General features: G+C 49.8%; 1 protein-coding gene across 1 annotated transcript; it reads right to left on the bottom strand.

Moving 5' to 3' along the window:
• Nucleotides 1-230: 230 nt before the first annotated feature.
• LOC147679582 (apelin receptor-like) lies at nucleotides 231-3,076 on the bottom strand. The gene has a single exon (XM_086943166.1). It carries the CDS (start codon nucleotides 2,508-2,510, stop codon nucleotides 1,437-1,439), a length of 1,074 nt encoding a protein of 357 aa, XP_086799292.1. The 5' UTR covers nucleotides 2,511-3,076; the 3' UTR covers nucleotides 231-1,436.
• Nucleotides 3,077-25,708: the final 22,632 nt, after the last annotated feature.

Genomic DNA, 25,708 nt, shown 5'->3' with positions numbered 1-25,708 from the left:
TTGTGTCGATTCGATTGGCTGTTAATATCGCATGGCACATCCACAAGTTTACGAAGGCAATTGCACAGAACGACCTAATGTGCGAGGCAGGCAGTCTTTGAGGACTGACTTCAACTTTGCTACATTTATTTCCCATTTCTCTCTCTACAACCAATATTGAATTAGAAGAAACGCATACTTTGGCAGCTAGAAACGTACACACACCAATCAAGCATTAGAACAAAGCCAGGTAAAAATAAAAACGTTTTATTGCATAACATGTCAGTGCTTGAAGGCAAACTAATTACATGGCTCAGTATTAGCACATTAAGACACTCTGCACAGGATAAAGCATAAAAACTGATTACCGGTTGAGGTGATGCTGTTACTGGTATCACTGAATTGCAGCGATTCTGCCTATATACACTAAATGAGGATATAAGAGCACAGTGGACATGATCCACTGAAAATAGAAATGGAGTAAGGGAAGCAGACTTTACACACAGAAGAAATTCAAGGCTAACAACGGATATACTTTCCTACAGAGGAACGAGGCATTGTATTACACTCCACTTTCACAGCTATAGGCACGGTGTGCTCTATAAGTGCTAGGGCAGAGGGAAGGGTGGTTTAGTGTCAATCTGCTAAAGAGAGCCCTTGCATGGACTTTCAGCAGAAGTTCACCGTCGTAAAATAAAACAACCTCCAGTGCTCAGATAGGGGAGATGGCTGCATCTTACCCCACTAAGAATGGACGACCCCCCACCCTCCCACAGCTTACATTACATTTAGAGGTTGGATGACACGGTGAAAAACAGTTTCAGGCTCAATTGAGGTGGTTTTCGTCTGATCCGTCGACTGGGTTAGTCCCTAAACAATGTTATGAGTCCAGCTCACACTCACAATTGTGTCTAGTCCTTAATTGTTCATTCTCAGTCTGTAGCTTGGCCCAGGTGCCAAGAGCGCTCAGTCTGCAGGACTGTTCTAGGCATCATAGCCTTAAGTCAATTCATTCCGAAAATCTGACAGCAGAAAATAACAGCAAAAGGCACATTAGAACTGCCTCCGCTTGAAGTGCTGATCCTGTTAAAGTCACCCGTTTAGCCCTAGCTGTAGGAATACCCCCTGCTAGGTGTGACACTTGCAATAGTCCTTGGTGCCAGACATCGCATTTGCGGTAGTCACTGGTGCCTGACTTGACACTTGTAGTGGCTCCTGCTTCTAGGCATTAATTCAGAACACAGCCAGGGTGGCCTGCGTGGAAAGTACACTGAGATCACTCACATCAGACGGGTGACTTTGGAAGGCCGACAATACTTGGATAAGCATGTCACAGCAAGGATGGACCTGGCACGCCACTGACTCAACCCCAGCCCAGGTGCCTTGTAGAGCACCAGCATGCTACGAAATGTGTCCACCCTTTCTCGTGCAGACCAGCCTTCTTCAGAGGACGAAGTCTACACCTTGGTAGCCAGGGAGTGCAGCTCGGACTTCTGGGTCTGGGCGCTCATAGTGGAGGAGATGTTGCTCAGCTGGCCCTGCAGCGCCTTCTTGATGTGCAGGAGCTGTAGGCACTGGGCCCGGAAGCGAGGGTCAAAGAAGGCGTAGAGGAAGGGGTTGAGGCAGCTGTTCATGTACGCCAGGCAGGTGGCGTAGGGGTGCAGGCGCACGATGAGGCTCTGCAGGCCGCAGGAGAGATTATAGGCCTCCATCAGGTTCAGGAAGTAGATGGTCTTGAGCAGGTGGAAGGGCAGCCAGCAGAGGGCGAAGACCACCACCAGAGCCACGATGATGCGCAGCAGCCGCCGCCGCTTGGGCCCCTCCTTCAGGCCCTGGAAGTGCGCGCTCACCCGGCCGCCGATGAAGCAGTAGAAGGCGGTCATGAGCAGCAGCGGCAGCGCGAAGCCCAGGGCGGTGGTGAGCAAGCTCAGGCCGCCGATCCACAGGCGCTCGTTCTCGGGGCTCGAGACGCTGCTGAAGTCCATGTCGCAGACGGTGACGTTGTCGCGTGTCTGCGTGTCGCGCAGCATCAGCGCCGGCAGCGCGAGCAGGCCGGCTAGCGCCCAGATTGCGGCCAGGGATAGGCGCAGGGCGCCGCGAGACCGGGGCCTGCCGGCCGGTAGGGGCCGCACGATGGCCAGGTAGCGCTCCAGGCTGAGGCAGGTGAGGCAGAAGACGCTGGCGAACATGTTGAGCAGCACCAGGTAGCTGCTGAGCTTGCAGAGCGCCGAGCCGAAGGGCCAGTGGAAGCCCAGCGCCGTGTAGGCCGCCCAGAGCGGCAGCGTGACCACGAAGGCCAGGTCTGCCAGCGCCAGGTGTCCGATGTAGGTGTCGGCCGAACGCCGCTTCGGCCTGCCCTTCCACACCGTGAAGATGACCACACCGTTGCCGGACAGGCCCAGCACGAAGACCATCATGTAGAGGACGGGCAGCAGGGAGAAGGACAGCTCCCAGTCCGAGTCGTCGCACACTGTGTAGCCGGTGTCATTGCCGTAGTCTTCGTAGTAGTTTCCGTCTGGGTACTCCTCCATCCCCTCCAGGATTTGCAGGCGGCGGGAGTGGTTTCGAGAGTAAGGAGCGCACCCCAGAAGAGCACTCGTACCAAGGGGCGTCCAGGTAGCAGAACCGGGCCAAGGAGTGCACCCCTGCACAGCAAGGCACGGACACCTCCAGTCAAAAATAGGTGGGCAATGAGGGCACCTTCAGTCAGTAATATAAATGTGCAAAGAAGAGGGCACCTCCACGCAGCAGTGTAAAGACTCTTTTAGTCACGAAGACTCGGGCCCAGAGCACAGCCAATCTAGTTAGTGAGAGCACCACCAGTCAGAAAGGGAGAGATACCGGTGTATCCTGCTACAAGTGGCGCCACCACATTCAGCAAGGCACGGAGAAAACTCAGCGACAGACCGTCAGGCCGCAGTGAGTGGGCACCGGGTGCGCCTCCGGTTCTTGTCGGTCCGAAAGCTGCTGACAGTGAGGGAGCTTAGCAGTGCGTGGGGCACTGGTTTCTTCTCAGCAGGGCAGAGGCAGCGAGGGTAAGTCCAGTCGTTAGGGCTGAGCAGTGATGGGCAGGCTCTCGCAGTGCTTCCAAAGACAGCCGGACACGAGCAGTGATGGGAGGGCTGGTCCCACAGCTCTTTAAAGAACTCCCCCATTCCCCTCCCACTTGGAGCCAAGAGGCAGAGGCCACCTACTGACATCAATCAGGGTCTGGGTGTTATCTGGACTCCTCCCTCGCCATGCACAGCGCATCCCTCAGCACTCCCCTCTGTGTTTTAGAGAGGTTCTCCACCTCCCCCCAGTGTGTCTCACTGCTGCGAGCAGTTACTGGGGAATCAACTGCGAAAGCCCTCCTGTACGTCTCCTCATAGGACAACGAAAACAACATATAAATACCAAATGTAATTCTAAATTACTTGGTGGTTCCATGTATTGTATAAATAACTTATTGGCTAAATGGCAAACTGTAGTGACACATTCAAGTAAAAGCTTCATACTTATTTTGATACCTACTAGAAATGGTCGCTGCACAAACACAAAGTAGATAGTTCATTATTAGACCGACAGCGTGGCCAGTTCCCCACTTGATAAAAGGATGGGCAGTGATAAATTCCACAGATTGAAAAAAATAAATTGACGCCTATCGATAATTCATTTGTTTGGAAAACAAACAAATCCTTGTTAAACGGTTTGATGAACAGGAAAAAAGTCCATATGCCTCTTCCTCCCTGCGCCTGTTGACAGGTCTTGGTTACTTGCCTTGGTTACTGGCCTCGTATTCACCCCCTCCCACCTCCCCCCTAACTCCTCAGCCTGCTCACATCACAATTCCTTGCTAACTCTAACATCTCTCCACTGAAAAAATGAACGAATGCGGAAAAACATCCACTGTAATTCGGCGTAGAAAGAACTGTGATGCACCTCATGAAAATCTACAGCTTAACGAGCATAACCAGTGCTCCAAATACCCCTGGCAGACCTCTGTGCACTGCCAAAATAACGCCTCGTCATATAGACGCTTCTTTATGTTAGAAGCAACTTCGAGCCCATGGCGCCAACGGCGTGCAGAGGTGCATTCTTCGATTGGTGGCACCCACAGTCCCGTTAATCCCCCCAAATTTACCCGCTCCTTCCATTCCCCCACCCGCGTCACTGTCCACGCCACGACTCCTTGCTCCTTGATAAGGCAGAGACGGGGTTTTGGAGATTGTGTTTTGCGATAAAGGCGTGTCTGCAGAAGGGTGAGATGCTTAGCCGTCACGCAGGCTGTACATGCAGGGCTGCCCTGCAACAGCACCAGTGGGGACAAATAATTTATGCCCACCTCCACCCGAGTCCATGAGGCCGCATCTTGCTACAAGTGAAGGCACGTTCTGGGAGCGCAGGCCTTTCATAGAATTGCAAACCGAGCTCTCATCCCACAGAGATTAATTAGTGAGTGGCATTGTATCAGTTTAGGCGAAACCTAATGACAGCTCTCTAATGGCACTGCCCCTCCCCCAGAGCAGCTGCGGAGTGTAGGGCCAGCTGGTGCCCCGCCACTCTGATAGACCAACACTTCTGCCCAGGCTGTGTTGTTGCCTCTGACGCTGCCCGCGGTCCAAGGTGCCTGGAGCACGGGATCTCCACGTTCCGGAGATTTGAATGGGTTCTGATGTGTTCCTGCTGTTGTAAGTGCACGAATATAATTTCCTCTCCGGTACCTGAAGCAGAGACGGCACTTCTTCGGGTTTTAATAGCTCATTTTAAAGGGTTCATTAATTGATACCTAATGTAAACAAAATGCCCCTCGTACCTTTTCCCTTGACCTTCACATGAACCGGGGAGGTCAGCGGCGCATATGCGTCTTCGTTCACTGTTAAAGATCAGCCAAGTCTCCCTCGACTGAACCTTTTATCAGAAGACCCTCCACTAAGTCACGTTGCACACTAGACTCCCAACCTCACTAATCGTCCTAATCGTAGACTTCAAGTGTCGCACATAAACCTGATGGAGAACGCATCCTTCCCTTCCTGATGTCGAGGCTAGCATGAAGCACTGTATAACGTGTACGAAGCAATACTGTACAGGGGTGGCAAGCACGCTAACGGAAGCCCCATGCTTCTTGGTTAGGTATTTTTATATTCATTTAGGCTTACTACCTCTATATGGGAAGCTGATGCGCTTACCTGCACGGGTACCATGCTGGCCATGTAGGTTGTCACAAGAGTGTTCTAGTGTTTTGTTCTTGTGCTGGATGTGTTTCTGTGTCCGACATGGCGGAGACGCATCACCCCACTGTCTTAGAGCCAGCAGGGGAAAGATAAAACGATATACTATAATCCAGGGCTTTAAGTGGGCCGGGTCTCACCAGTGCTGAGCACCAGCAGTTTTTTAAAGGGGGCATCGGAACGGGTCTCTGTCAGGCTCTGTTTTGTGCCCTGGCACAGGCGGTCCTTTTTTTTCCGGACTGCAGTGACAGCAGGCACATTGATGTGCTCATGCTCACATAGCTTACTTCTCACTAGTGGAGAAGTACGGCATGATGTCATGCCAGGTGAGCGTTTTAGCCAAGAGGGAGGGAAATCCTTTAAAGAGAGTAATTTCCTTCTAGATTTCCCTTCTCTTTTTGAAACTCAGGAGCAGCAACATTGTCATGGTGGCTCTAAGTCGAAGCTTTTTCAATATTATATACAAGCCATGGTTGCTGCTTATTTATCTTACGCAGCTAACAACCATTGACAAAGCCAATAGTCGTGACTTGTTGTTGGTATAATGTTACTTGTTGTATCATATATCTGGATTCAATGACAGAAGTAGCATAATATAAATCGGGCGTTACACTATGCTAAGCACAGGTTTTTAGCTTACATGTTTTTAAGCCATGCCCCTAATTACATTGGCCACGCCCCTTTGAGAGACCCCCCCCAGTTTTTTCATCTCCCCCGCCGGACAAAGCAAACAGCAACAACAACCACCTCAAGTGCATCCTCCTCAACACCCGCTCCGTTCACAAGCACGCAATCAAACTCTGGGACCTCCTCGACTCAACAACACCTGACATCGCCTTCCTCACGGAAACCTGGATGAACGCCTCCTCAGCCCCCGACATCGCCATAGCCATCCCGGATGGCTACAAAATCACCCGGAAGGACAGCATCAACAAAACAGGAGGAGGGATCGCCATCATCTACAGGAACACCATTAGCATCACGACCAACGCCGAAGACACCATCTCCTCCGCCGAACACCTACATTTCCAGATCCACACCAACCCCCAGACCACCCTCAGAGGAACACTCATCTATAGACCCCCGGGCCCACGCACACAATTCAGCGAAACCATCGCCAACGCCATCAGCCCGCACGCCCTAGCCTCACCAGAATACATCCTCCTAGGAGACCTGAACTTTCACCTGGAGAACAACAACAACAACAACAACACCACCACCCTGCTCGACAATCTCGCCAACCTCGGACTCAAGCAACTGGTGGACACCCCCACCCACCTCGCTGGCCACTCCCTCGACGCCATCTTCACCGCCAGTAACCACGTCGCCTTCAACCATTCCACAGGACTACACTGGACCGACCACAGCTGCATACATTTCACATTCAAGAAGACTACATCTCACCACCAGACGCATCGGATCCCCCCGCAGATGCTGGAGCAAAGTCACCACTGACCATCTTACCACGTCACTGAGCCAGAACCCACCTGCTGACACCAACATACCCGAAACCAATGACGTAGCTCTAAACTTCACACAATGGATCACCAACTGCGCCGACGACCTCGCTCCACTGAAAAACCCCAACAGCAAAACCACCTCCACAAAACCCTCATGGTTCACAGACGCCCTCAAAACCGCAAAGAGAACCTGCAGATCACTTGAAAATACCTTGCGCCAAGAACGAACAACAGAAAACATGACAGCCCTCAAGGCCGCCACCCGTGAATACCATCAGCAGATCCGGAACACCAAGAGAACATCGTTCAAAGAGCGACTGGACAACAACACCCACAACAGAAGGGAACTCTTCAGCATCGTCAAAGAGCTCTCCAACCCCAACGCCAGCAACAACGACATCACCCCTTCGCAAGACCTCTGCAACTCCCTCGCTACGTTCTTCCACCGCAAAATTACAGACATACACAACAGCTTCGGACCCCAAACTCCACTCCAGGACAGCAAACCAACGACCCCCGGCAACACCATCGACTCCTGGACCCCCATCAGCATTGAAGACACCACCCACGTCATGAGCACTATCCACTCCAGCTCCCCGTCCGACCCATGCCCCCACCACATCATCAACAAAGCTGGCACCACCATCGCACCCCACCTGCGGAACGTCATAAACAGCTTCTTCACATCAGTGACCTTCCCTGAAAGCTGGAAACACGCAGAGATCAACGCCCTCCTGAAGAAACCCTCAGCTGATCCCAAGGACCTCAAGAATTTCAGACCAATCTCGCCCCTCCCCTTCCCGCCTAAAGTCATCGAGAAGATCGTCAACAAACAGCTGACTGCATTCCTCGAGGCCAACAACTCACTCAACCCCTCCCAGTCCGGATTCAGAGCCAACCACAGCACCAAGACCGCCCTCATCGCAGCCACAGACGACATCAGAACCCTAATAGACAACGGAGAAACAGCTGCCCTCATCCTCCTGGACCTCTCAGCAGCCTTTGACACCGTATGCCACTGCTCTCTAATACACCACCTCAGCAACACTGGAATCCAAGGAAAGGCCCTGGAATGGATCATCTCGTTCCTCTCCGGAAGAATCCAGAGAGTCCGCCTCCCCCCTTCCGCTCCGCGGCCACCAAGATCATCTGCAGCATCCCTCAAGGATACTGTGTGTGGGGTTGTGTGTGTGGTTGTGTGTTGTAGGGTGTGTGGGGTTGTGTGTGTGGGTGGTTGTGTGTCATTGTGTGTATGTAGTTGTATGTGTGGTTGTGTGTTGGGTGTGGTTGTGTGTGTGGTTGTGTGTTGTTGTGTGTGAGATTGTGTGTGTGGTTGTGTGTGTTTGTTGGTGTGTGTGGTTGTTTGTGTTGTTGGTTGTGTGTGTGGTGGGGTGTGTGGGGTTGTGTGAGTGGTTGTGTGTGTGGTTGGTAGTGTGGTTGGGTGTGTGTGGGTGTGTGTGTGGTTGGGTATGTGATTGGGTGTGTTGTTGGGTGTGTGGTTGGGTGTGTGGTTGTGTGTTTGGTTGGGTGTATGGTTTGGTGTGTGGTTGGGTGTGTGGTTGTGTGTGTTTTTTGTGAGATTGTGTGTGTGGTGTGATAGTGTGTGTTTGTGTGATTGTGTGTGTGTGGTTGTATGTGTGTGTGTGCGTGGTTGTATATGTGTGTGCGGTTAGAGAAGGATGTATGTGGAAGAGAGCAGTAGATCAGCACAGCAGAAGAGAACAGGGAGTTAAAGAAGGAGGCGGGTGGAAGAGAGCAGCAGATGAGCACAGGAGAAGCGAACAGGGAGTTAGAGAAAGAGGTGTGCGGAAAACAGCAGCAGGTGAGCATGGGAGAAGAAAACAGGGAGTTAGAGAAGGAGGCGGGGTGGAAGAGAAACGCAGATTAGCATGGGAGAACATAAGAGGGAGTTAAAGAAGGAGGCGGGTGGAAGAGAGCAGCAGATCAGTGCAGGAGAAGAGAAGAGAACAGGGAGTTAAAGAAGGAGGTGGGGTGGAAGAGAGCAGCAGATCAGCACAGGAGAAGAGAACAGTGAGTTAAAGAAGGAAGCAGGTGGAAGAGAGCAGCAGTTCAGCAGAGGTAGAAAAGAAGACAATAGGGAGTTAGAGAAGGAGGTGGGGTGGAAGAGAGCAGCAGATCAGTACAGGAGAAGAGAAGAGAACAGGGAGTTATAGAAGGGGGTGGGTGGAAGAGAGTAACAGATTAGCACAGCAGAAAAGAACAGGGAGTGAAAGAAGGAGGTGGGGTGAAAGAGAGTAGCAGATCAGCACAGGGGAAGAGAATAGAACAGGGAGTTAAAGAAGGAGGTTGGGTGGAAGATAGCAGCAGATTAGCACAGGAGAAGAGAACAGGGAGTTAAAGAAGGAGGCGGTGGAAGAGAGCAGCAGATCAGCACAGGAGAAGAGAACACTAAGTTAGCATTTGCGCCGCGCGGCTGTAAAAGTGACGCCTCGCGGCAATAAAACAAGCTCTTGGCATTTCTGTGGGGGGGCGGGGCAGGAGCGCATTGGCGGGGGAGCAGCAGCCTTTGTTGTGCGAGCGAGTGGGAGGGAATGTATGTGAGGTACTCAAGCACACGCTGGGGAAGCGTCGCGCTTGAGTAGCTCACATGCATTGGGGACAATCCTCGCTGGTTTCAAGAGCTGTTTTGCCCACTATAATCTCGCAGAACAACGCATGCGCTTTGGTTCAGCGAGACCTAAAAATGACACCTTTCTGTTTGGCTCTCCAACCCAGGGAGGGTTGTAGGGTGAAGCAGGACTGTGACAAGGAAGACCTGAACTCTGAGTAATGAAGATTACTGGTAAGTTACTGAGGCATTACCTCCTCATCCACCTTCCTCATCCCAGTCCTTACTGGGTGAGATATTACCCAAGCAGAATGAAGAGGCAAACAGAAAAAACACAATTTCATTAATAAATGATGCAAGAAATCAAACATTTATTGAAATATCAAAGAAAACAACTTCAATATTATGCTGAACTGCATCCAAAACCTTTCTCCAAAAACTGCTTACACCTCACCGTCTACTTACAGTTAATACTTGTTCATAAATGTGTGAGGTGAGGCCCAATTACCGGCAATGCACTTATCCTTCATGGAAGCTCCTTTAGCATGGTAGAGGATGCTTACATATCTCTTGATGATCCTCCTTGGGCCCTCCATGGCAAAGATTTTTAGGCCAAGATAATAGTCTGTTTCAGCCAGTGCTTTAAATGGGCTGGTACTGCTCGGTACGGAGTACCAGCACTATTTCATTTTCAGATGGAGCGTACCAGCACTTCTAAAGAGAGACCTAATACTTTTAATTGGAGAGTACGCACACTTCTCAGAAACAAGCAGGTACTCTGGTACAGAGTACCTGCCCTTCTATTTTTCATTTCAAGCACTGATTTCAGCCATCTACTTAATTTGGCAGAAGAGGTTTGAACCCTTGGCCAAATGTAACAAAAAGAGACTGAATTTCCTCAAAGATCCTATCCCTGAAATACAAATAGGCAAAGCGCTATGCAAATCAAATGTATGTAAACTTTCTTCCAGAGAAGATGGATTTGCAAAATAAACTAGAAGAACCAGGTCTGGAGATGCACGGATCTCCAAAGGAATTTCGGGAATTAAAGAAGGCTTCAGTCTCAAAATACCTTTTTCTGGAAAGAAACGCAAAAAAGGGTCAAAACAGGGGTGTGTGGGTTCTGAGTCTAAGATGGCAGACGTGTTAGCCTGTAGCTCCATGCCAGTCCTTCAGTAATCCTCATCTATCCGATGTAATGCGCAGCTGTTCCACCCGGTTCCTCACTCTTTGTTGGCCGCCTGGCTTGGAGTGTGGTCTCCGGGGAAGCTGCTGGGCGCAATGAAGATGGATGACCGAGACTCGCTGTGGGGGCTACCCCGGGCTCTGCTTAAAGGTGGCAGAGCCTGGGGAGCTCCCATCTCAGGGACTGCACTGAAGTTGCATCGGTTGTTGCCTCTGGTTATTCCAAGACCCGCAGGATGGGCCTGCTGTGTCACGGATAGCTGCTCCCACCACCCCACGGGGCCCAATCACTAGACTGATGTAGGTGGACACTGGAGCTGGGTGAAAAGTGTCTGCACCTGGGGCCTGGATTAAGACCCATCACTGTCCTGGTCTGCCGAGGGTGCCACTTGAGGTCGTTGGCCAGCCGGCTGAGCACCGCCTGGTGAATCGGCGGGTGGTGGTGCAGTAGACCATTACTGTACTGCCCCAGCTGGGCTGGGTGGACCACTGCAGATGCTGAGGCCTGCCGGGACCAAGTGAATGTAGCCCCTGGGCCGCCTAAATGTCTCTTGCCAAGTTATAAGAAGAAACTTCTACCTGAAGAGAAGGAACCGGGTAAGCTGTATGGAGGAGTACTGTACCGGACCTGGGGGATTGGCCTGCAGTGTTTGCCTTGCTGCTGAAGGAGGAGAGAAAGTCTTAGATTTGTGTTTTCAAGTTGTAGAAGCCCTGGTGCGCCAGGCATCTGACCCCGGGAGCTTGTTTCCTTCCCAGTGTAAGAATTGGCTTTTGTAGTTTGGTTTGCCCTGTTCCCATCATGCACTGGGACAGGAACAGACTAATTTGCATACAGCCAGGTTCTGAAACTGGGATGGTGCAGTGAGCTAAAAAACGGTGTTGGATCTAGCCCTGATCTCTCGACTGGGTGAGAGCTTTCTGCTTAATTCAGAGACTCTGTCCCTCACCACCCCTTGTTGTAAATATTTTTGTCCACCCTAAGCGTGGAAGGGTATTCTCAGATGTGAGACCCTTGCTCATTGCACCATCAGGACAAACCGGGCCGAAGACGGCTGTAATGCCAGAAACCGGTCCCCGGGAGCTTGTTTCCTTCCCAGTGTAAGAATTGGCTTTTGTAGTTTGGTTTGCCCTGTTCCCATCATGCACTGGGACAGGAACAGACTAATTTGCATACAGCCAGGTTCTGAAACTGGGATGGTGCAGTGAGCTAAAAAACGGTGTTGGATCTAGCCCTGATCTCTCGACTGGGTGAGAGCTTTCTGCTTAATTCAGAGACTCTGTCCCTCACCACCCCTTGTTGTAAATATTTTTGTCCACCCTAAGCGTGGAAGGGTATTCTCAGATGTGAGACCCTTGCTCATTGCACCATCAGGATTCAAGCAAACCGGGCCGAAGACGGCTGTAATGCCAGAAACCGGTCCCCGGGAGCTTGTTTCCTTCCCAGTGTAAGAATTGGCTTTTGTAGTTTGGTTTGCCCTGTTCCCATCATGCACTGGGACAGGAACAGACTAATTTGCATACAGCCAGGTTCTGAAACTGGGATGGTGCAGTGAGCTAAAAAACGGTGTTGGATCTAGCCCTGATCTCTCGACTGGGTGAGAGCTTTCTGCTTAATTCTGAGACTCTGTCCCTCACCACCCCTTGTTGTAAATATTTTTGTCCACCCTAAGCGTGGAAGGGTATTCTCAGATGTGAGACCCTTGCTCATTGCACCATCAGGATTCAAGCAAACCGGGCCGAAGACGGCTGTAATGCCAGAAACCGGTCCCCGGGAGCTTGTTTCCTTCCCAGTGTAAGAATTGGCTTTTGTAGTTTGGTTTGCCCTGTTCCCATCATGCACTGGGACAGGAACAGACTAATTTGCATACAGCCAGGTTCTGAAACTGGGATGGTGCAGTGAGCTAAAAAACGGTGTTGGATCTAGCCCTGATCTCTCGACTGGGTGAGAGCTTTCTGCTTAATTCAGAGACTCTGTCCCTCACCACCCCTTGTTGTAAATATTTTTGTCCACCCTAAGCGTGGAAGGGTATTCTCAGATGTGAGACCCTTGCTCATTGCACCATCAGGATTCAAGCAAACCGGGCCGAAGACGGCTGTAATGCCAGAAACCGGTCCCCGGGAGCTTGTTTCCTTCCCAGTGTAAGAATTGGCTTTTGTAGTTTGGTTTGCCCTGTTCCCATCATGCACTGGGACAGGAACAGACTAATTTGCATACAGCCAGGTTCTGAAACTGGGATGGTGCAGTGAGCTAAAAAACGGTGTTGGATCTAGCCCTGATCTCTCGACTGGGTGAGAGCTTTCTGCTTAATTCAGAGACTCTGTCCCTCACCACCCCTTGTTGTAAATATCTAACCAAAGGGTAGCATCCCTAGGTTGGGGAGCCAGGTTCAGGTGTTTGCCTGTCCTGGACGGCAGAGCGACTGTAGCCAGTGTCCTGGCCGGTTTGTCTTCTAGGGGTACCCCTGTGAACACAGGTGGGGCTCATCTTAAGTGAAGAGACCCTGTGTTTCCCAGAAGGGGTGGTACAGGCCTAGCAGGGATCTTTAGGGTCCTTGGATGAGTGTTGTGGTACTACCCTGAGAGCAGGTGGGGCCTACCTTAAGTGGAGGTACCCTGTTCTACAGTAGGAGGGTGCAGAACTCTGGAAGGGGGTCAGAGGGAGTCTGACCCCTCTGCATCCGGTGAATTTGAATCCCAGATGGCAGACCAGTTCAGGGAGCGGTGACCTCGCGGTCATGATCACCCTGGTGTCCTGTAGGCACCGCAATGTGCAAGGCCTCGCTACACCTCCATGGCATGGACTGACCGCCGTCACTGCTGCTATGGGAGTAACGTCCCGAACTGGTGGGAGAGTTGTGTTCTGGAGGGTGCTTCTCCTGGGAGAATGCGCAACCCCAGAAGTAGAGGTAGGGTGGGGCATTCTTGCCCATGACCTCTGGTCAGCCTGAGGGTGCGGACCCTAGTTTGAAGGATCAGCGGTAGTTTGGAACTACACTGAGAAAAGGAGGATGGAGAATGGCTATTGTAGGCCAGGGGTTACTACCCCCCACTCTGTGGATTGGCAAGGACCAGTGGTATCTGGGTGGCCTAGAGCCTGGCCCTAGGAGTGGACAACTAAGGAGTACCAGTGGAGTAGCCTGGTTGGGCCTGAGTTTTTTTTAAGTGTGCTTGTTTGTGGAATAACAGGGCGTAGAACCGGAGGGTGTCCCTGCATTGCCGGCCTGCATCTGTGTTCTATCGCCCAAAGCAGGGAAGTCCATCACAGTGGTGATTGGTCTGCCCTGCGTTTTGGCTGGAAGGGGGTTGTGTTGGACTTGGCCCTTCTGGCAGGTTCACCCCTGAACTTTTTGCCTTTTTGTGTTACATAAGTATAATGATTTCTGGTCTTTGTGCACTTTAGCACTGTGGCGCAGTGTAAAGTGCTTGCGCTCTCTGAGTGCGTGTGTGAGATTGGCCTGCCCTCCCATAGGAATGCATGGGGATTGTGTGTGTCCATGGTAATTCCTGATGCGTGGGGAGTGCAGGTGCGAGTTTGGTATGTGCGGACTCGTGTGATTAAATGCTGCTCGATGATGTGTGCGGCGTTATTGTGTCTAGTGTGGAAGTGCCACTTCTAGAAGTTGGCCTGTCTGTGCAGTGAATGTGCTGGCTTGTGATTGGCTGGAGATGGCTGGTGTGCCAGGCTCCTGGAGTCTGGATGGGTCTGCCCCGGTGGTGAATTGGGAGATCTGCATGTTGCTGGCAGGGAGAGGCTGCACCTGGGACCTGAATAGGGCTGGGCTTTCCCCACACATATGCTGGCTCCGCCCCCTGTGGTGCGTCTAATGACCCTAGCCTGGCCAGTGAATAGTGAGAGGGGCTGAGCCCATCAGAGTGCCCCCAAATCAGCTGCATCTGGTTTTGCCCCCACCCTACACCCTAGAGACAAAGGGATTTTCTGTATAAAATGAGGCTGTGACCTCATGTTCAATGTTCTTGTTTTCCTGACTAGAATCTTCCAGGGGCGTGCTGCTGCTGGGGCCCAGGGGAAGGCTTGCCTCCCTGGGCCCTGCCCAGCCCCTGGATTACTGATGGATGTTGTTTTGGGACCCCTCTGCCTTGCCTGGGTGCTGGAGGACTTCTTTTTGACCCTCCTGCCCTCTGCTCCTAGGAGGACCTTTGTGCTAGGGCCCTGATTGCTTAAGGGGGTAATTCCTGAGGGGCCTGGTGCTGTCAGTGCCCCCAGCCCCTTGAAAGCGCTTTATTTTTCATTGGTGGGCAGAGCGCTGTCCTTTTCCCGAGGGGGGAAGCGCTCCTGCCCTTTGGATGCCCCCGAGTGCGCAGGTGCCCACCCTGCGTCTTCATTTTCATTTTTAGCTTATGTACGGGTGCCCACCCCGTTCATGTGTGCTTAACGAGTGCCCACCCTGTTTCTACTCGTAATTTATATACCGAGGGTGCCCACCCCTCATTACGCCAGAGAAATCACCGCCGCGGCTCTCTTTAAAAACCGTAAGCCAGGCAGGCCCACCTGGATGGAGGTGGGGCCTGCACCTAACCAGGAAGTGACGCGGCCGAAAAGGAAGTCCCGAAGCCTCGCCGGCTCCATCTAAGAAAGTCCCGGTCCTGAGATGGGGGACCGGGTGAGGACCGGCGCAGGCAGACAGCGGATCTCCCATGAGGAGGGAGAGCCCTGCCAGTACCGTAGTCTATGTCCTGCGGGCGGGGCGCGAGGTCATGACCAGTGCCTGCCCCCGCCGCGACCACAAGAGAGGAGCCTTTCCCCCGCCGAGAGCAGGTAAGGGAAAGCGGCTGCGATGGGGGGGGGGAGGCCCCACATGCACCCCAGGCACCAGAGTGGTGCCCCTTCTTTCGAGCTGCCCCAGATGGCAGCGGGCCTCTCCACCAATGGCTCTTTGTTGTATCCAGGGCCCCATGGGGGCCTCGGGGGCCCATGTCCCCCAGAGCCATGGCACCCTACCTCTGGGGGCAGTAATTATCTTTAGAGCCCAAGCATGGCTCCAGTATGGACATTAGTAGTTGCTACAGCCTAGAAGGCTCCCCAGGGGCATAGTTGATTTTTGAGCCCAATGGGCTCCCACGTTGTGCACAGATGATTTTAGAGCCTAGAGCCCCCCACATGCGCAGTCTTTCTTCTAAGGGGCCAGAGTGCTCCCATACACGCGTGTTGGTTCCAGAGCCTAGAGGGCTCCAGCAGTTCGCGCAGTCTCTGTCCTGAGGGCCTCTGTCGCAGATTTGCTTCACAGCTGCCCTGCAAGTAGTGGGCAGCTGCTACGTTTAGGTTCTGGCGCAGTGGCGCAACCTGAACTTTTATGTGATATGATTTATGCGCTAACGCTTTGGGTGTTAGGATATGTACTGTGTGTAGTATGTTTTGCGTACCCTGCGTTCTGACACCTCTGAATGTGTTTTCATGCATCATGTGTAAAGTTTCTGGCCTATACCCCTAAATGTATTGTTATGCTTAGGTGGTTGTTTTTCCTAGTATAGTTATACTAGTGAGTTCATGGCTCCCTGCGTGATATTTTCCTAAGGTGTTTAGGATTGCGTAGGTGGTACTTACCTTTTACCAGTGGTTACTGGTTGTGTGCTACATTTGTTATTTGGTGCTACAAGTATTATATGTTCTAAAAGTGCTAGTTCTAAAAGTGCTTGATCCTGACAGTGGTCCACGTGGCCCTGTCCCTTGTACATAATCCCTTGTAAATATTGCCCGTGCCAGTTGGCACAATGTACAGCCTGTGATTCTGATTCTGATGTGTTCTGATAATACAAAGGCTATTTTTATATAACCTTGTGTGGAGTTCCTTTTGTGGGGGGCCTGGGATGTTGTTGCTGGTGGGTGCGTGCACAAATGCTTTACACATCGCCTCTGAGAGAAGCCTGACTGTTTGTGCCAAGGTACCAAGAGGGCGAACAGGGGTTATCTTGGCGGGTGACTTCCTTGCCCTGACTTAGAATGGTGGTTTCTGCCTATCTTTGGCGCAAGTCCCAGCCAACCAGAAATACCCATTTCTAACAGGGGTGTTAGATGGGAGACGTCCATGTTCGTCTTTGGAGCTCGGGTTGTGGAGTGCCTCCTGAGTGTGGCTAAGAAGTCTAAAGGTGATCTTGCAGTTGACAGTGAGCCTATTGTAGGTATCTCAGGTGGACGGTCATGTGGCTGTGGCAGGGGATGTTGAGGATGAGGTGTGCGGATGCACCCTGGATGTGCACAAGTCCTCCTGGAGTCTGGCTGTTGTTCCTGCGTAGAGGGCGTTGCCGTAGTTGAGTCGGCTGGTGTCATGGACCTAGGTGAATGTCTGTCTTGCCTAGGAGTGGATCTATCTGAAGATCATTTGCAGCATGCGGAGGGAGTTGCAGCATAAGGTAGAGATTGTGTTGAGTTGCATGGTTATTGTGAGCGAGGAGTGTACGATGGACACCTGCTTGCGTGCGTGGGCACTGTGTGCTGGTGCGCTGCCCAGGCCGGTGTGACACAAGGAGTTGTCCCAGCTGTAAGGGGACAATCCTCAGATGATGACCTCAGTCTTGTCCAAGTCCAGCCCCAGGTGGCTGATGTTCATCCATTCGTCAAGGCACCTCATGCCCTCTTGAAGGTTGGATCTGGGAGTGGCTGGGTCTCTGGTGAGGGTGAGGAGCAGCTGGGTGTAAATGGCATAGGACATGATGATGAGGTCGTGTGCGCATGTGATGGTGGAGAGGGGGGTTATGGAGACATTGAAGATTGTGACGCTGAGAGATAAGCCCTGGGGCATGGGCCCGATGACCCCAGTGTACTACGTGCTGAAGGGGGAGGCGGACTCCCTGGGCCTTGCTGGTGAGGTACTTGGCGATTTCATTCTGGGCCCTCCTCTGGATCCCAGTGTTGGAGATGTGTGATCTGACAGTGTGGTAGCACATGGTGTAGAATGCCGTTGAGAGGTCGAGGGGTGAGGGTGGTGGTCTCACCATTGTTGAGCAGGGTCCAAGATGTCGTTGGTGGTGGCAATGATGGCTGTTGCAGTGGGGTGATGACTGTGGAAGATGGACTGGGGCGGGTTACCTGGAGGTGTTTGCTTGGCGGGAGATGGTAAGTTGCTCGTTGACTGTCTTATTTATGACATTTGCCTGGTAGGGAAGCAGGGTGATGTTCCTGGCGATCCTGCGGTACTGCCGTCAATTTTTAAAGAAGGGCCTGGGTGTCTACATGCCTCCAGCTCCCATGGAATGTGACGTACTCAAAGGAGACATTCATGACGTGCCGGAGGTGGGCTCCAAGGATGGGGTATACTGTGATTGAAATGTTGTGTGGGAAGGGTGCCGTTGTGGATTGTGTACATGAGCCGGGTGGTGTCTTTGCTGCTGATGGGAGTCCAGGAACTGAGGGGGGAAGGGGGTACGTCATGTGGATAATAGTTCTGTCTGCCTCTGTGTGGCGAGGCTGTCGTGTACGTCCATGAGCTTGCAGTGGTAGAATGTTGTGAGGGATCCCCGTGGCCTTGCAAGGGTGGGATGTCTTTTGGATGGAGAGCTGGGGTTAGATAGTTCACACACAATGCTTATGAGCTCCTCGATGTTGTGTGTATTGGTGCCTATGCCCTACCTGAAGGATGTCCTCTTGTCCGTGCTGATGATATGGTGATGTCTGTGTGTGGCGGGTTTCAGGGCTGAAAGGTAACTGATGGTTGTTTGTTTCGCAAGGTTTGCACAAGAGTCCGGCTAGACCTGCATGAGTCCAGTAGGTCTGCCTTGTCCCAGGTGGCTTAACTGTTGTACTTCACAGGAAAATCCGCCAATGTGGCAAGATTGTTGGATCAGTCGCTGATCCAGTGTGTGAGGTTGCAGGGTGTGGCGATGGCGTTGGTTTGAGTGTCCTGGGCTAGGGTTCCACACAGCTCGTCTGTGCTGACTTAGGTCAAGCATCTCTGGGGCATCTGTAGCGGAGTGTGGGGCAGTCTGTTGCTTGTCGGAGAACTGGATGCAAATGTTGATGTACCAATGAAGGATGGTGGTGTGGTTGTCCTCCTGCCAGAAGTTGCTGTCCCCCTGCCACATGTACTAGAAAAAATGGTTAGGGGTTCTGCCCACCTCACCCTCCCGTACCTGAGCAGGAGACATCCAAGGATGAAAAAGTAGAAACAAATGGTACTGAAGGGATCAATCCACTTTTAATTTTCGAACAAGAAACAATTAATTATCTTTTGATGTACGAATTATACACAGGATGAGTATATATTAATTCATATACACATATATGAGCGGACAGCCAGAGAGGCACAACAAATAACACTATATACCGCACATCGCATGTACATTATATACAAATATACAAAACATTTACAATATCAAAAACACTTCTCTGTACCCTCAAGACAAAAAATATTTAAAAATATATATGCACACCAATTTACATATGTACCTCCTCTTAAATTGGGGTGGAGTATACAGCAAAATGGTAGTCCCAAAAACAAAGCACCAGGGGGTTAACACATCAACCCAGTCTACATTTGTGTTGGTGCACCTAGGAAAAAAATCAAATCTTCCTGGAATTTTAACAGGGGACTCCGTTCAAAACAAAAGGTGTTGACGCAGTCGCGGTCGCGTTTCAGCCAGATGATATAGGCTACATCAGAACATGGTTACTCTAGTAACAACAACTACATATATTATCCTCTTTCTTACCTAAACAAGACAACACATTACAGCTGCTAGAATTAAAACCTCTCCCCCACATGTGGAAATGCAGTGTTAATAGGTGATTCCATCAAGGAAGGGTAAAAGAGACAAATAGTCAAGGCCCAACCAGGTAAAACTCCAAAAACAAATAATAGTAAAGTAAATATTAATGATACAGGAGGCTATCAAAAAGAACCACAGCCACACCTCCAAGGGTGAACAGCGCAAACATGTGACAAAATCAAAACAACTAAGGACAAAATGTTTTTTCAACTTATATCCCAGAATGTATAAGTGTATATACATGCCAAGTGCGACAAAACATATCTAGTGTCAAATATAAAATTACCTAATCTTCACGGCCCTGGCAAAACCTAGGGCAGGTGTTGCCGGCCAGCCCACACAACCACCCAAAAGGGTGGGGTAGAACCACCGTCTCGGTTCTAGTCTCGAGAACTCTACATGAAATAAACATATAGAGATGCCAATCAATCACAGGAGGAGATCCAACAAGGGGGAAGTGGCCACATGGCAGCCATCACTATCAACAGGATATCTAAACCAAGTCCCGGCGAACATACCTTGTATCTTCACTGTGTCTGCCCAGATAGAGATAAAATATGTCAGAAGTGGCTCAAGTCTCGCGGTCTTCCTACCATCATACCGGATCCCAGGAGAAAGAAGAAGAGAGGAACAACACATCGTAAGTCACTCAAACCTCTTTCCTCATTTACCCAACACCAGTGTTCACACGGCACTAACTAAAGGTGCACACATGTTAGAATACACACATCTGAAATCTTTACTCCGTCCGAAATTTCCAGTTATTAGCTTAACAAATAATGGAGGTCAGCCGGTCGAAAGCAGGTCTAAATCGGGGAGACGGGGCAGCTCAAAATACCCATAAATCACATGCCCACCAAACTCCGAGGGTTCCGCTCTCAAAGTTACATGTCGGTTAAATAACAAACCCTAACAACGACCCTCAAAGGAAGAAAACCGAGGGGGCCATACTTGCCTATCACTCCACTGTCATACCTAACACACTCCTCAGTATTCTACTTTAATTTACAAGGACTTCACTGCCAGCGCAGCGTGCTCGCATAAATATGCGGAGAGAGGGAAAGAAATTACCTTCAGTTTCCAAAAGGTTTGGCGGCACGTTATTACAGTGCTCGCTGCAGCTTCTCTCCAGTCAACCCACCAGAAAGTTGGGGGCGGCCGACAACGCGCATACTAATGAGGCGCGTCATACGTCAGACGGAGCGTCCATCCCACAGACAACACTAAAAAGGGACTACAAGTCCCCAAGCGTTCTCAAAGTCCGTTTACTAAAGACCAAAGCACATCTACCAGCACTAGAGAGTCACACAAGCTCAAATTATTTCGGAAAGAAGACCAATCTCATTCAATCATGCAGAAAGACACAAACCAATAGTTAGAGTAAATGAAATAAAAAATAAAAAATAAACATAAAATGACAAATAGACAAAAAAAGCCCATAGTGACATCAAGAAATCGTGTAGCATCCACTAATACTCCTGCATTTCCACTACTGGGTTCCCATTCTAAAAAAGGCACCGTGACCTTACATCCCAAAGGACTAAACAGTATCAAAAAAAAAAAACAGTATCATGTTCAATCTGTGGCAGAGCACAATAAATACACAATATATACACAATGACGCCCCATCAAGAAAAAATATATATATGAATGTATATAAACAGCATATCTACACATACATCAGTAATTAGTGCCATACCATATCGCAATCCATATTCACTCGATAAAATCGACAGCAGAAATATACATAGTACAGAGATCAAGGCAATGGACAAATGGATTCAGATCACCCCCCAAATTTCATCATGCTCATTAAGTCCCTCCTCAGAAGTATGGTACCTCTCTATTAGTCTTGCTTCTGTACAATTCAACTTGGTCTCTAATTCTGTTTTATTTTTAGCCGAGATGGTAACTAAGACTGCCCAAGTCAACTCTTCTTCATTATGGTCTGCCTCCATATAGTGCTGCACTAAAGGCGCCCCAATGTACTTGCACCTTATGCGTGATTTATGCTGTCCAATACACATTTTGACTGCTTGCGTAGTTTGCCCAATATAGAACAAATCACAAGGACATGTCACTGCATAGATAGCGTTCTTGGTGTTGCAATTAGAGAAGGTAGGCATCGTATGTATATGGCCATTGATATCAATCTCTTTCAGATCCTTAGTATTCGGACACACAGCACAATTCATGCAGCGGTAGTGTCCGATCACAGGTGGTAATCCTAATAAGCTCCTAGTATCTTTTTTGCTTGTCATCACTCTACTCGCCTTCACCAAATGCTGCTTTATATTTTTTCCTTTTCGAAACGCAAATAGCGGTTTTGGGATATTCAAATGTTCTATAAGTCTCCAATTTTTTTAAATAATCTGTTTCGCCTTATTAGCTTTAGGTGAATGTTAGGACGCAGGTCAAGGATGTGCCCTCTTTCTTTTCTTTAGGTGTCAACAAACTTTCTCGAGGCGTGTACCAAGCACGTTTCAGTGCTGCTCTGACCAACTTCCTGGGGTATCCTTTATTACAGAGTTTATTCATTAGTGTTTCCGCATTATCAAAATAGTCGCTTTTGTTGGAACAGTTGCGACGAATACGCAAAAATTGCCCATAGGGCAAGTTTTCTTTAAGACTCCTGGGGTGACCACTACTGAATTCTAAAAGTGTATTACGATCAGTAGGTTTAGTGTAACGGTTAACCTTCTGGTGTCCCTCGCTGTTATAAATCCACACATCGAGAAAATTGATTTTATCATTGCTAGCACTCATTGTGATTTTCAAATCCGAAGAACACAAATTAAGCCACTCATGAAACCTAGTGAGTTCCTCATTATTACTATTCCAGATGAGGAATATGTCGTCGATGAAGCGCACCCACCTCGACACCAAGTGCCGAAATGGGTTCGCCTCACCGAAGACATACACCCCCTCAAATTGATCCATCACCAGGTTGGCAATCTCCGGTGCAAAACAACACCCCATCGCGACTCCCTTAAGTTGTAAATAAAGGGAGTCTTTAAAAGTGAAAAAGTTATTTAGATAGTTCACACACGATGCTTATGAGCTCCTTGATGTTGTGTGTATTGGTGCCTATGCCCTACCTGAAGGATGTCCTCTTGTCCGTGCTGATGTTATGGTGATGTCTGTGTGTGGCGGGTTTCAGGGCTGAAAGGTAACTGATGGTTGTTTGTTTCGCAAGGTTTGCATAAGAGTCTGGCTAGACCTGTATGAGTCCAGTAGGTCTGCCTTGTCCCAGGTGGCTTAACTGTTGTTGTACTTCACAGGAAAATCCGCCAATATGGCAAGAGTGTTGGATCAGTCGCTGATCCAGTGTGTGAGGTTGCATGGTGTGGCGGTGGCGTTGGTTTGAGTGTCCTGGGCGAGGGTGCCACACAGCTCGTCTGTGCTGACTTAGGTCAAGCATCTCTGGGGCATCTGTAGCGGAGTGTGGGGCAGTCTGTTGCTTGTCGGAGAACTGGATGCAAATGTTGATGTACCAATGAAGGATGGTGGTGTGGTTGTCCTCCTGCCAGAAGTTGCTGTCCCCCTGCCACATGTAGTCTGTGTAGGTGAGGGCCTGCGTGCTGATGTAGTTGTTGATGGCTTAGTGGAATAGTGGGTGTAGGCCTGGCGATATGTAGATGAGTGTTAGACTGAGGGTGGTCAGGGTGTTGGTGTGAAACATGAAGTGCAGGTGCTTCACAATGCTGAGTGTGTCCCTGTTGTTGTATGTGACTCTGAGGGTGTACTTCAGAATGAATTGCAATTCATCCTCCTGGATTGTTGGTGCGGTCCCTGCGGGTGATCTTGTATCAGTCTGTGATGGCAATGTTGAAGTTATGTGCTGAGGATGCGTTCAACCAGGTTACTGTAATGAAGGCAATGTGGGGGGCTGTTGTGTTGAGGAGGTAACAGAGTCCAATGGGGTGCTGGTGGATGGAGCGGGTGTGCAGTAGGAGGCACATGACCTGGTTGTACGGACATGGTCTGTGAGGTGGGACAGTGCGGTGTAGGCAGTAGGAGTTGCACACACAGCATGTGAGGCTGTCATGTGTGCGCTTAGGGATTGCTTGATAGCAGGTGGTTGATCAGGTGCCTTAGGGGCTGCACTGGTAGGGGTTCCAGTTTTTCTTCAGTCACTTGTCCAGTGACTAGTGTTCTTACATGTATAACACCATGGTTTCCTTTGGCCATCATTCTTCTTCTTTATGGAAGTTTGGGACCCCCCTCCGTGGTTTGTTGGGGCCCTGTAGAAGACTTCTGGTCTTTTGGTTTCTGCTCCCCACCCTTCTGGTCTGCTTTCTTCTGATCACCACCTTGGCCCTGGTTTTTCTGCTTAACCCTGGTTCTAACCCATTTGTCTGCCTTCTTTCCCAATTCTTGGGGAGAGGTCAGATCTGAGTCAATCAGGTGTTGATGCAACTGCTGGTTCTGACAATTATTTAGAATCTGTTCTCTCATTAAAAGATTGTACAATCTTGTATAGTCAGTGACTTTACTTCCCAGTAACCAGCCCTCCAGAGCCTTAGTGGCACAATCTACAAAATCAGTCCAGTCCTGAGTCTGTGTCTTCTGGGTATCTCTGAACAACAACCTATATTGTTCAGTGGTTAAGCCAAACCCATCAATCAGAGCACTCTTCAGGAAAGAGTAGTTGTTAGCATCCCCATCACTAACTGTGAGGAGCTTATCTCTACCTTTTTCTGAAAAGGAGAGCCATATGATTGCTGCCAAGTGACTTTGGGGTACCTGCTGCACTTTGCAGGCCCTCTCCAAAGCAGTTATCCACTTGTCGATGTCATCCCCTTCTTTGTAGGGGGGCACACTCTTGCTTAGGTTTCTAGTATCATAGGACCTATCTTTATCCTTAGGGACATTGCTGCCACCAGTGGGTTCTAACCCACTCTCTCTATGCTCTCTAGCACGAGCAAGCTTCTCTTTGGCCAGGGCAACCTCAAGTTCCTGTCTTTCAATCCTAAGAGCAGCTTCTTTCATTTTGGCCTCATGTTCTCTCCTCTGAGGGGAAGTCATCCTCCTCTGAGTAGGGACTCTAGGGCCATTAGAGGCATTGCTGTGCTGGGATTCACTTGAGTGATTCCTGTTCCTCCTATACCCCTGGTTAAGTCTACTTGAAGGCCTGAATGGGACTGGCCCATTCTCAGCTCCAAGGTGACTTAGGTTCGCCTGGCTAAGCCTCCTGACTGGGACCTGTCTATGCCTTCTTCCATCAGATTCGTCCCCTACCTGATCTGAATCATTATCATCATCATGGTTACTACTGTCATCATCCTCAATGAGGAGGACATGGGGATCCCTAGCATCATCTGTTGGAGTCAGGACCTCTTCATCATCCCCTGTAGGGGCTGGCTCTGAGGTTTTTAGAGCCTCAGACTGTTCCAAGAGCTCTAGGAGGTGCTGAGTGGTAGGGTTAGACCCTTGTTTCAGCTTCCTTGTTGAACACAAATTTCTCAACTCCTGAAAGGTGAGAAAAGCAAATCTGGATGGTGCCTGGGGTTGGTCACTCTCCACAGTTGGAATCCCACTGGGTCCTTCTGTGCCAGCCATTTGCTCTAGTGAGGTGGATATGTTGCAATCTACCTACTCTATGTGTTCTCCTACTAAACCCTCTCTAGTAGTTGTAGTCAGGGTGTGCTAAGCCCTATCCTCTACAACACTAAGTTCAGTAGAACTTAAATATACTATCTTGTTTTATATGTACCTATAGGTACCTGTATGATATTTCACAAGGTATTGGCAAAGATTACAACGGTAAAACAACAGAAAGCTCAAATCCCAACCGCTGCTCACCAATGTGAGAAGTTGGTCTGATATATGATGTTCACTAGTTCTAGTGACCACCTTGTATCAGTCCAAACAACCCTTATGGTGATTGGTTGTAAGTCAACCTTATAGACCAGCTATCCTAGTGGTAGCGTGGACAAAGCAGTCTTAGGCTAAACTCTTTTGGCATGTGAAGCCGGCTGTATTACCATATGTAACCCATTGAACACCAAGTGAAAGGATACCACACAGAATATATATTCAAAATACATATGTATTTATTACTACAAATAGTCCCCTGAACTCTTTATGAGCACAGAAGCGTTAAAACAATTCAATTGATAAGTATACAAAAGTTGCACAAATATGGATAGGCCCTGGTGGCCCCTAAAACCATATACTAAAAAAGTGGTATAAGTACCACGAGTCGAAAGGAAGTAAGGCCTAGGGCCTTGGGAATTGCTGGGGCTACGCTGTACTAACGAAGGTTAGGAACTAGTAGGCCCACGGGATCTGGTTTGCAGTGCGCAAAGTTAGAAGCAGTACACATTGAAATCAATGGATGCGTAATAGTTTTAAAGGTAAAGGTAGGAAGTCTTCCGGTCAGTCTAGAACTTAACCCTTTGGAATCTGGACACTAGGAGAGTTAAACTACTCGGGGGCACTGGAGTGCCAGCATTATCTCACCCACAGGAAGCGGGTGCAGTGGAGTCAAAGTGTGTCAGGATTCTGCAGGAGTTCAGATGGAGCCTTGGAGTGTTGATGCTGTAGGCGACCTGATGTGAAGAGTTCCGGTGGATCCAAGG

Source organism: Lissotriton vulgaris, chromosome 11 (assembly GCF_964263255.1).
Source record: "Lissotriton vulgaris chromosome 11, aLisVul1.2, whole genome shotgun sequence".
NCBI classification, from domain to species: Eukaryota; Metazoa; Chordata; class Amphibia; order Caudata; family Salamandridae; genus Lissotriton; species Lissotriton vulgaris.
Note: the sequence above shows the minus strand (reverse complement) of the source record. Positions and strands in the feature narration are given on the sequence as shown.